Genomic DNA, 12,686 nt, shown 5'->3' on the forward strand with positions numbered 1-12,686 from the left:
TTCGAACCCGCGACCCTCAGATTGCGAGTCGAGTGCCTTATCCACCTGGCCATGCCGGGCCCCGAATGAAGCGAATTTTGAAAAGAAAGATCTGGAAGAATGAACAGAGTTTAAAATACAACTGATATTAGTTGAAAGGCTACGTAGATTAACGTATGATTCTACATTTAAGTTTTATATTCTTCGATTTGTTTAAATTTGAAGTTATAAATTGTGTACATTAACCCAATACGTACAAGTCTTGATGATTTTCTCAATATGACGGACGCTGGCTTCACGAATCGGAAGCTATGCGCCATCTAGTGTTATAAGATAGCTATGGAAATTATTAGTTTAACCAATTATTTCGGGACCTTTTGCAAATATCAGACACAGTGGTAATTAATATTCATTAACTTGTATGTATTCTAGAGCAAAAGCTATTAAATAAAATTTTTTTCTTCCTTAAGAATTTTGTCCAATTGCTGTCTAAATGTCTATAAGGCAATCTTAAATGTCTATAAGGCAATCTTAAATGTCTATAAGGCAATCTTAAATGTCTATAAGGCAAATGAAACTTTTCAATTCTTTAACTATTATTCAACATTTTAAAAACTGTTTATTTACTAACTTCAGTTAAAAAGGGAATTCTTAATTTTATTACATGTACGATAAAATATGCAATTTTATACAATCCTGATTTTTGTTTAATATTTACTTACTTACAAAAAATAAAGTACCACTAATTATATTGTTCCCTCTTCCAATAAATAAATAAATATATCATACAATGAATAATATGTAGTACACGTGACGTGATCAAATTCCAAAACTGACGTCTTCTGGCAATCTTAAAAGAACGTACCTAGAAATTAGAAACTGATACACGATAAAGCGTTATTTGTTAGGCGCCAAATTACACAAAACTATGGAATGCCCAAGGGTTTACCGGCGTGAACATCCTCTTTAAGTCTTAGCGGAAAAAACAGAGACAAAGCCTAACTAACCTGGAACCCAGACGCAAATACCTTGAAGTGTGACAAATTTTCTGAAAAAAAAAAAAGTTTTCCGCCTCGCTGATTTTAACCCTCGAAATAATAACATGTAACACTAACCACGTGCTCTGGTAACCTTTTTGTTTTACCACATAAAGTCCATATGGACTAGTGGGTCAATCATTTTGGTGAACAATCTAGTTTTTATCTGATTTATGTTTCAAATAATGATGAAGAATCGCTATGTAGCGCAAGTCTTAAAAAAACACAAAACAACACACACACACCAGGGGATCATTACTAGTGTATTTATATGAAAAATAAAATAAAGTGACGATTACTGCACCGTATCTGATCAGTAATTTGTGGTCAGTTTTAAGCAAAATCAAACAACGAAAGGTAATTTGAATATTTAAGTTTTTTTTTCTTTAGAATATGGTGAATAAAACTGTGATTTTGTCTTGAGAATGTGTACAAAATCAAATATTTTAAACAAAAATCAGTAGCAGTAACCCAGTCACCTACTTTATTTAAACGATCCGTATCAATACGTTATAACAAAGAAGTGCAGAACACGGCGTCTATATAAAACTCAATCTGACTGCACTGGTAACTAATCCATGACAGAATGACGGTTAAACCAAAACGACGCGTTTTCTTTCCCTGCGACAAATAGCTAAAACGAACAAAATAATATTAAACCGAACTGTATTTTAAAAGTTAAAGCTGTTACAGCTGCACGGGAGGATGGAAAAAACAACACGTTTAAAGACGAAACATCCGTGCAACGTCATCCTAAACACTATAATGTGAAGCAAAACAGAAATATTCAGTTATAAGAAGATAAACGTACAAAATACTGTGACATTCGCCTAACCTAAACGTTACGATTTAAGCCTACACCATGGATACATATGAAGACGGCCATATTTCCACCCAAATTCATGACACACAAACACACCTATCGGGATATAGATTAACTAAAATTATGTCACTTACACTAAACTGAAAAAAAAAGATGATTCATGCTTATATTTTAATTGCTTGTTTCACTGACAAATTCAAAATTTTAGTTTCGGACACAATCAAATATGCAAGGCTTACCGAATGAGCATCCTGTATTAGGCCTAAGTTAATATTACTGTTCTCGCTGCTATTTAGATATCAAAAATAGATGAGAAACAATATCCAAATTAACGGAAGTTGATACAACGGACCGGAAGAGATTAAAGTTAATTACCGGAACCGGAAATGTGTCGGTAATCTGAAAGGTAGACGCTCGACATGATAGATGTACAAGAACGTTATAGTGAGAAAATACTTAAAGCCACAATAATGTTAGCACGACCGCTAGCATTTAAAATTAGGGCCATGAAGTTCCCTAACAGCTTAATTCTGTGTGAAATATTCGTTCATTCTAATATAGGAATGCAGGAATGAACAGGTCAACATTTCGATACCTGCATAGATTGTACTATAGGTAAATATTTCAGTCCGTCATGAGGTCAGCATCAGGTCCGATTCTATATGCTTTTGCTTAAAAAAAAATTCAGGACCAGTACAACTAGCTCTGCCTGAAACTCCCTCACAAAAAAAGTTATACAATTATTAAAAATATACCACCATAACTTCTTTATATTCTTCTCCCAACTTTTCAAGATATTATCCTATTTGAGTTGCATTTCTTCTAATGATTGCCTCGGCTTTTAGCAAACTAGGCCTAACAGGAGTAACAAACAGTTCTGAACTCTTTAAAAGCCCTTATGCGATTGTTTCGGTCCCCTCCCCCGTTGATCAGCGATAACCTTACGGAATTACAACACTAAAATCCAGGGCTCGATTCCTGACAGAGCGCAGAGTGTCGGTTGTTGTGTAGATTTGCGCTAAATCAAACAAACGCGTTCACTGTTTCGGATATTCGAACATAAGCTACACAAAGTGGATCTGTGCCAGTTGTCCCTAATTTTGAACTCAAAGAGCTAGAGGGGGAGGCAGCTAGTCAACAGCACCTTCTACCAACTTTTAGACTACCCTAACCTAATAGTGGGATTTGACAGTCACTCTTATAACGCAAACACAGCTCCAAAGTGCGAAGCGTAATTTTGCGGTAATAGAACGTGAATCACGGACCGTCAGATTTAGTCTGGCATGCCAACAACTTGGCCATGTTTTCTCCTCGTACGAATAAAATTTAAAAATCGTTTTTTTGACTTAATACTGCGTATTACTGAAGTCCCAGAATGAGGACGTTCCGAAAGAAACGTTTAAGGCTGATTATACATATATATATAATTTTGCATCTTAGAATATTGTAAAACGTATAATTCTCATCCCGCATGCGTGTGACTTAAATAGCAAAGATTCTTGCTTTCAAAGGTACTAAATGCTTATTATTATTATTACATTAAAACGTAAAAATTAAGCGCCATCTTTGGAAAATTTAAATAAAACCGTTTCATTCTCACGCGCCATTTTGATTCGATTATCCAATAGCGTGGTTGAAATGTGTTTGTTTGTTTGTTTTGAACTTCGCGCAAAGCTACACGAGGGCTATCTGCGCTAAACGTCCCTAATTTAGCAGTGTAAGACTAGAGGGAAGGCACCACCCACCGCCAACTCTTGGGATACTCTTTTACCAACGAATAGTGGGATTGACCGTCACATTATAACGCCACCAGCGAGCATGTTTGTTGTGACAGAGATTCGAACCCGCGACTCTCAGATTGTGAGTCGAGTGCCTTAACCACCTGGCCATGCCGGGCAACACATGAGTCACGCAAATAAGAACTCCAACAATACCGCTACTAATCCAACTAATCACTGCTGAGGTTCCTATATATATATATCTTAAGTACAAAACACACGCCAAGATGAAGTTGTACAATCATACCCTTATAATTTCTGGCTTTGGAACAGTCCAAGGTCACATGAAGGTCAGTCATTGTATCATATTACTAAAACGTGGTAATTAATGTTCATGTTTATTAAATACACATATTAGCCAAACAATGAATACTTACAGATAGAAGCTTTTTATTTTCTCAACAATTACGGTCTACATTGTTTGTTTGTAGTTAGGCGCAAAGCTACACAATAGGCTATCTGTACTGTGATGCCCACCACGGGTATCGAAAACCGGTTTCTAGGGTTACAAGTACGTAGACTTACCACTGTCACACCGGAGATCTAAAAACAACAAACAAACAGAACTGCATCCAGGCAATAATGTTGGTACTAAAGGAGACGTGTTATGCATTCATCGTTAATTTCATTGTTGAAATAAATTAATAATATTGTCCTCCTTGTCAAGTTGACGCCCTGCCAATCCTTCTGCAGTTAATATGAATAATAAAAAATGCTATTAATGATAAATGAATAATCCGATGGTAATAAAAATCGTAAACCTAATTCTGATGTGTAAATGATGCAAGTAAAATTAACAAAAAAAGTTGTCCACAAGGATAATTAGTTCACTCGAAACAGTAGTTTTGTTCACGAAATTGATGAGGATTAACGAGATTCCCACTGTCCCTATCTACTATCTAGCGAAACCACAGCCTAATGAGCCCTGGTATTGGACGAAAGGCCTCGTCGGCACTAGATTATAGCAGATATAGTTGCGGTTGATATTTTGTTTTACTTCTATATTTTCACCCATAAGTTATTATAAGTAATGCGTTTTATATTATCATTAGAAGAAAACAAAAGTCGAATTTGAACACATTTTGTTTTTACTTAATGTTTTCACATAAAGCCCTAAAAAAAACATAGAAAAATTTATCTTTCTTAATTAACAAATTAATCATTGCTGAAACACGATGTTAGAGGTCGCTTCACGACAGTGACGTCAATGCTTGGTAAAGAATATTGTTCCACAGTACTATATTGTTGATATGTTGGACCAGTTTTCACTTTACGTTTTTCTGCCTATTTCTAAAGGTTCATGCTGATGGCCAACAACACGTTTACCCCCCTCAGCCCTTCTGTATTTAGTTATAAGCACACGAATGTAATGTCATAAAACGAAATATTATCAGCCAGGTTATTCTAGGTGTTTTAATATATTCGTTACAAATTACATAACGAGTATTTTCAGAAAGAAATACGAAAATATAACATTAGTGTTAATTTACTGGTTCTTTTTTTTTTTCATATATTGTGACGTAACCTGCTTACTGTTGTTCCCTTTGAACAACAAATAAAAATGTCTACACTATACTGGTCGTATTAAGGTAAAGAACCCAATAACCTATGACAAGCCATATCAGACAATACACACTACGTAATATATTTCTGAGTAGACGTCCTAGTTGTAGTTATAATATATATATGACGTTCAAGGTGTTTCTTTGGCGAGTCAACGGGTTGTAAGAATAATTTTCGTTAGTGAAGTGCGAATTTAATGCCCACGAGCATAATAAGGAAGAAAAAAAAAACTTCAATGTTCTCTGTTTTACGCCTAAATCCCGAACAAAGAAACCTGGAGTTATAGCCTTTGGGTACTGACGCCTAACTCCCATACCAGGATAACCTATAACCAAATGATGAATTTGTTACCGAAGTTAGCACGTGAAATGTTGATTTTTAGATGGGCAGGTTAGTAAATCTTCACAATAGTTGCAGGAAACATTACAAAATTTCTATACGAGGCTCTGTCTTTGATTTTTTCCTTTAAATAAAACGACCTATATATTCTCAGATTAATATTATTACGAAATATTATTTTATTATTGTATTCAGAAGTATTAAATCTTTGTCCGAATCAATTTCACCATACTGCTATGGCTATTTCTGTATGAAATGTACTTCCCTTATATGTCCAAATAACTCGCGACTCGTCGTATTAACATTAGGTTTCCATGTTTTCATCTTGAATCACGCAGGGATTAAACCAAGTCAGAGACACCTAAGGTTCGGCCATAACCATCACTAATTTAGAGCTGTCGACCAGACGGATACAACCACCCAGCAGCACCCACCGCATACATAGCGACTCCTATTTTATAACACGCCCACAGTGAAAACTATGGGGCGCATTCAGCGGCATACTGTGGGTTCGAACCCTGGATCTACCAATTCGCAGCATGACGTACTAACCGTTAGGACCAAAAATATTTGAGTAATTTTGAACAGAACAGCATCATGGTGAAGTATCTGTAAAACCAAATTTGTTTATTTGTTTTTGTGAAGGCGCGATTCTAAAGGATTCTGAGCTTTACAAGCTTATAACCAAAACTCAGTAGTCCTCATTCAATGAAATGAAAAATAACATTTACAGCATTCAAGATGCTGTAGCTCAATTAACAGAATCCCTTATGAGAATTCCACCCTAATATAACTTTCAGTTCTTCAGAAAAATTCCGCTTGGTGTTATAATTAATAATTTACAAAAAGAAAAAAAACTTAATATTTTTTATTTCTTGCTTTTGAAGTTCATATCTCATGCTGTGTTGTATCCTACAGAGTGCATAATTCTTCTCGTGGTTCATGGCATGCGCACGTTTACTGACGTTACAACAGTACAAATTGCAACGTTGAGCGTCCCCTGTATAACGTCATTTCAGTATCTACTGACTGACAGACAGACAGACAACACACAACTGTATAGTGTTATTATGACTTATAAAAATTATGAAAATCTGACATTACGCAGCTTTAATTTCCGACATTTTTTTTTCTTTCTGCTTTCACACCAAGTTCTTTATTCATTTTAACAAATACTTGAGTTAATTTTCTGCTTGATTAGTCTAATTTACTTGATATTGTAAACTATTCACCGCACTGAGATGAATGTCTAAATCTAGTCTAATGGAATGTTTTGACAGGCAAAGCGGCGCGTGCACATTTTAAAAACGTTAAAAATATAGAAAAAAAAATTCGAAGCTACAACATGAGCAACATTCAAGAAACCCCCATCAAATATAAGACATAATGTACCTGGGATGTTCCTAAAGAACAAGTCTTCAGTCATCGACCACTAACACTGAAGTATTATTCTGTATAAAGTGTGACTCTTCTTATTCTTAACGTGAGATATTTTCTGTTGACTACACTTTTCTTCTTGTTATATATCAACTTAACCATGACAAAACAGACCGGCTCTTCTTGTTCGTCAGCTAATCCATATTTAGGCTTAGTAATCGTGCGAGTCCTACAAGTTATCCATCAGGTAACTTATGATCTTAGAATTATAAATATTAAGGTTACACACTCCAGGAGATTATAAATATTAGGGTTACACACAACAGAAGATTATATAAGTATTAGGGTTACACACTCCAGGATATTATATAAATATTACGGTTACACACTCCAGGAGATTATATAAATATTAGGGTTACACACTCCAGGAAATTATATAAATATTAGGGTTACACACAACAGAAGATTATATAAATATTAGGGTTACACACAACAGAAGGTTATAAATATTAGGGTTACACACAACAGAAGATTATAAATATTAGGGTTACACACTACAGGAGATTATAAATATTAGGGTTACACACTACAGGAGATTATAATTATTAGGGTAACACACTCCAGGAGATTATAATTATTAGGGTAACACACTCCAGGAGATTATAAATATCAGGGTTACACACTACAGGATATTATAAATATTAGGGTTACACACTACAGGAGATTATATAAATATTAGGGTTACATACTACAGGAGATTATATAAATATTAGGGTTACATACTACAGGAGATTATAAATATTAGGGTTACACACTACAGGATATTATAAATACTAGGGTTACACACTACAGGAGATTTTAGCACCGGCCAAAGCACACAGTCTCTCCTTCCCCATATCTTAACATATCTGTCAGTGACCAGTTTAGGTAACATCATACCGTCCCTAATCTCGAGCCACCGACTACAAGGTGGGAGTGGGGGTGCAACTGGTTGTTATGCGAAATTCTGTTTAAGATTTCATACGAATTTTAAATCATTTCTTATTGAATGTTACTTATGTGGGACCAGAAGAAAAAAGTCCATGTTTTCAGATTAAAATTCTGTATTATTTCTGCTATTTTTAAAAGCTTGTTTTATTTGTACTTAAGCACAAAGCTGTACAATAAACTATCTGTACTCTGACCACCATGGGTATCGAAACTTCGTGTAAATATTAATATTCTTAAGTAAATTCCAGTAACGAATAAATACAAGAGTTATTCAGTTAATTTCATCTATCCTTCAATTAAACGTATTTTATAAAAGACTCACGGTAGCGACACAGTTAAGCTATTTCATTAGGCATAGCTAATAGATGTACTTACATAAGCTTAACTTGTTAGGCCTACCTAGTACATGCATCTACACATGTGCTGACATGTTAGGCCTAGCTAGAAAATACGTCTACAAGTTAAATAATACTATCTTTACATATATTTAAAAAAGATGTTCCAATTATTGTTGAAAGAACAATTGTTGCTTTTTTTGAGAACAACGACAACAATGTATACTAGTGAACAATTAAATTCAAGTTGTTTCAGAAGCTTTCCAAATTGTTGGTGAAATTTAAATTTATTACAAAATTTATTTATTAAATTTATTACAAACGTACAGAGATTTAACTCCTTCCTATAAAAAAAATGTTGTATTTGAAAGTAAGTTTATACAAAAAATAACAAATCGGTAAATATGGTTATTTAAAAAAAAAATTGAACTCAATAGCAGGGACCACCAATAAAAATTACGGTAATATTTAACTATCACGTTGGTAAGTATTTCAGAAATGTGCAATGAATAACTCATTGAAGCTATTATTAGATTATACATTGAAATTCGAACCTGTTCAGACTCTTCTTCAAATGTTTTGAGATGAAGATAGGTCTCCAGCTTCTTCAGACGTTTCTCCTGTAAGTTGGCTAATTTCCTGGCTACACGTCGCAGTTCACTGTAGAGGGCAGTCCCTCTGTCTATGCTGTCCCTACATATTTCAGGAATTAACAGGATAGACTATTAACTGAACAAAAAGTAAAGACCAGTTAGAGTTTTCAGTAACATAATTAACCACTTTCATTTGTTGGCCAGAGGAAATCGTCTGTAACCTTTGTTCATTTTGTCGCTCCACATACAGTAATTAACTGTTCAAGTGCTAACGAGGACAAACCAAATTAATTTTAAAAAAAACAAAAAACAGGACTTTCCAGTCCCATTCACTTATTTACACAACCATCAAAAACCAGTTATTTTCATGTAAGGAATTTAATGATAATTACCTTAGGTGAAATTTTAGAGGGGGGACGTGTCCCCCATTTTTTCCAATGACGTAGAATCCAACGTGCAAAAATCAACGAGCGACACAGTACACTCGACAGGTTAATTTATTATACCGTACGTTTATATATTAAATATAATATTATATTTGTACAGTAGATTTTTATATCAGTATAATAAATCACAACCTTGCACTTAAAACAAGCCAATTACAGAGCACCCCACAATAAATCTACATTCAGATTTTATATTTTTTATACTTAAACGTGTCCATATAATTTGGAATTTTCAAACCTAAATGACACCTTTATACAACACAAGTTAAACAGCCAGATCAGCCATAGCAGTCCTTAATTTAGAGCTGTCATCTGGAGTGAAGGCAATACCCTCTGCTTACAGTCTTAATTAAACAGCATGTTGCAGGCTCGAACCTCGGACGTTGCGATTCGTAGTCGGCGCGCTAACCACTATAGGCCAAAACGATAAGACAACTTGAAAATTATAAATATAAAAACTTGGCTACAACACAAATCAACGTGCCAACATTATAAATAGGCAGGTCCCGTGCAACATACTGCTGTGCCAAAATTATAAATGGGCATGTCCCGTGCAACATACTGCTGTTGGTCAGTTAGACTGGCACGTTACATTCGGCAACTATTGGCAATAATGAAAGCTTAAGGAAATTTCTCTAACCCTAACAATAGTTTGGTTTGTTTTGAATTTCGCGCAAAGCTACACGAGGGCTATCTGCGCTAGCCGTTTCTAATTTTCTAATTCTGAAGTGATAGACTAGAGGAAAGTCAGCTATTCAACACCAACCACCACCAACTCTTGGGTTACACTTTTACGCGGAATTAAGAAGCCACATTATAACGCCCTCACGGATGAAAGAACGTGTATGTTCGGTGACAGGATTCGAACTCGAGATCCGCAGATTGCGAATCGCGCGCCCTAATACAGCAAACTTCAAAAATATCATGAAAAGAATAAAAGTCACATAATTATGTTACGTAAAACATGGTGTATAACGCCCTAGCTGGTGAAGCACGAACTATTAAATATGGTGTATAACGCCCTAGCTGGTGAAGCACGAACTATCTAACATGGTGTATAACGCCCTAGCTGGTGAAGCACGAACTATCGAACATGGTGTATAACGCCCTAGCTGGTGAAGCACGAACTATCGAACATGGTGTATAACGCCCTAGCTGTTGAAGCACGAACTCTCGAACATGGTGTATAACGCCCTAGCTGGTGAAGCACGAACTATCGAACATGATGTATAACGCCCTAGCTGGTGAAGCACGAACTATCGAACATGGTGTATAACGCCCTAGCTGGTGAAGCACGAACTATTAAACACAGGTGTATAACGCCCTAGCTGGTGAAGCACGAACTATCGAACATGGTGTATAACGCCCTAGCTGGTGAAGCACGAACTATTAAACATAGGTGTATAACGCCCTAGCTGGTGAAGCACGAACTATCGAACTGTTCACAAAACATCTGTATCGTTCGGTTAGTCATTAGGTACAGGACCATGCTTACCTGTAGTCTGCATTATGAGGCGCGTTCTTACTGAAATAATCGATTTTTTTCAAAATAGTATCTCCTTCTTCTTCTAGATGGCGCATCTGTACATCTTGAAAAGTCTTGCCAATAACCCGTTTGTGCTGTTCGATCAAATGATTTGCTGAAGCCGCCGATGATGGCAGACGACTGATCCGCAGTTCTTGCATAATACTAACGAGGTGACGTCCACAGATACGACAACCATTGATAAAAGGCTCAACGCACTGAAGAAAAAAACACGAATTTATTGGTTTTGAAAAAAAAAATAACTTGAACTACGCTACTAAAAACAACCTGCAAATATTTTATTTTATTATAGCAAATTATCAAATGTTAGCATAATATTCTATAAAAAAATAATTACCTTTCTGAAATTCACCCACTCCTGGTGGTCATAAAAATAACTACCACTAATCTGTGTAGGCAGCTGTTCTTTCTTGATAAATTTGTTTAGCGTTTCTTCGCTAGTTATCAACGTGTGCTGAAAAGAGAAAATCACAAAAAAAAAAAAAGACAGTAGTTTTGTATAATACACGAGTGTTCGTGTTCAGTCATTTCGTGGTCAATTTAATTATCTAAAAGGTTTAATATTTGTATTAAAACTTTATAACACTAAGCGATTTTTTTTAATTAACCACCACAGACTGTTTCTAAACCGAAACACGTCACAAAGATCGTAACTAAACATTCGAAACAAAGTGGACAACGTTCTCGTTTTAATGTGATTTAAAAAATATTGTCGTAGCTTCACATCAAATAAAACGTTCATGGCTCGTACGTTAATACAGTTCCTTACTTTGTCTTTACTGTTGATGAGTTACATCACTAGTCAGTACGTTAATACAGTTCCTTACTTTGTCTTTACTGTTAATGAGTACATCACTAGTCAGTACGTTAATACAGTTCCTTACTTTGTCTTTACTGTTAATGAGTACATCACTAGTCAGTACGTTAATACAGTTCCTTACTTTGTTCTTTACTGTTAATGAGTACATCACTAGTCAGTACGTTAATACACTTCCTTACTTTGGCTTTACTGTTAATAAGTACATCACTAGTCAGTACGTTCATACAGTTCCTTACTTTGGCTTTACTGTTGATGAGTACATCACTAGTCAGTACGTTAATACAGTTCCTTACTTTGTCTATACTGTTAATGAGTACATCACTAGTCAGTACGTTAATACAGTTCCTTACTTTGTCTTTTCTGTAAATGAGTACATCACTAGTCAGTACGTTAATACAGTTCCTTACTTTGGCTTTACTGTTAATGAGTACATCACTAGTCAGTACGTTAATACAGTTCCTTACTTTGTCTTTACTGTTAATGAGTACATCGCTAGTCAGTACGTCAATAGTTCCTTACCTTAACTTTACTGTTAGGGAAGTATAAACGACCCACTTCTGTTTCCTCGGTCCAAATCAACACCGTGTTGATACAATTATTCAAAGGTACCTAGAACCGAAGTTTAGATTTCATCAAATTGATGAATTAATTAGTTTATATTTGAATGAAACTTTGATTTAACGGAAAAGAAATTTCTTTAGTAACACAAAAGCTACCCTATAAACTTAACTTAAAATAAAATATTTACATATTCAATAAAACATAATTTCCTGTGAATTATTAAACCAATCTCTTATCAATTCCCTAAACTAAAGGTAGATAAACAGGTAAGGCATACGGAAAACAGATAAAAATAAACTGAGAGAAAGGCAGATATATAATATTGGTGATTAAAAATAAATACAACACACGGGTAGTTGATTAAAAATAAAAAGCCACACACGGGTAGTTGAATAAAAATAAAGAACCACACACGGGTAGTTGATTAAAAATAAAGAACCACACACGGGTAGTTGATTAAAAATAAAGAACCACACACGGGTAGTTGATTAAAAATAAA

The 12,686-nt window shown here is 35.0% G+C and overlaps 1 protein-coding gene across 1 annotated transcript in view; it reads right to left on the minus strand.

The window, feature by feature from the left end:
• The window catches only part of LOC106470994 (puratrophin-1-like), a 71,978-nt gene that overhangs the window by 36,875 nt on the left and 22,417 nt on the right, over positions 1-12,686 (minus strand). The window contains exons 6-9 of the mRNA XM_022399633.1: positions 12,146-12,235; positions 11,144-11,260; positions 10,756-11,003; positions 8,776-8,914 (exon numbers count right to left, since the gene is read on the minus strand). Of these exons, the coding sequence (XP_022255341.1) occupies positions 8,776-8,914; positions 10,756-11,003; positions 11,144-11,260; positions 12,146-12,235 (594 nt within the window). The remainder of the gene's footprint in view (positions 1-8,775; positions 8,915-10,755; positions 11,004-11,143; positions 11,261-12,145; positions 12,236-12,686) is intronic.

Source organism: Limulus polyphemus, unplaced genomic scaffold, assembly GCF_000517525.1.
Source record: "Limulus polyphemus unplaced genomic scaffold, Limulus_polyphemus-2.1.2 Scaffold4343, whole genome shotgun sequence".
Classification (NCBI taxonomy): Eukaryota; Metazoa; Arthropoda; class Merostomata; order Xiphosura; family Limulidae; genus Limulus; species Limulus polyphemus.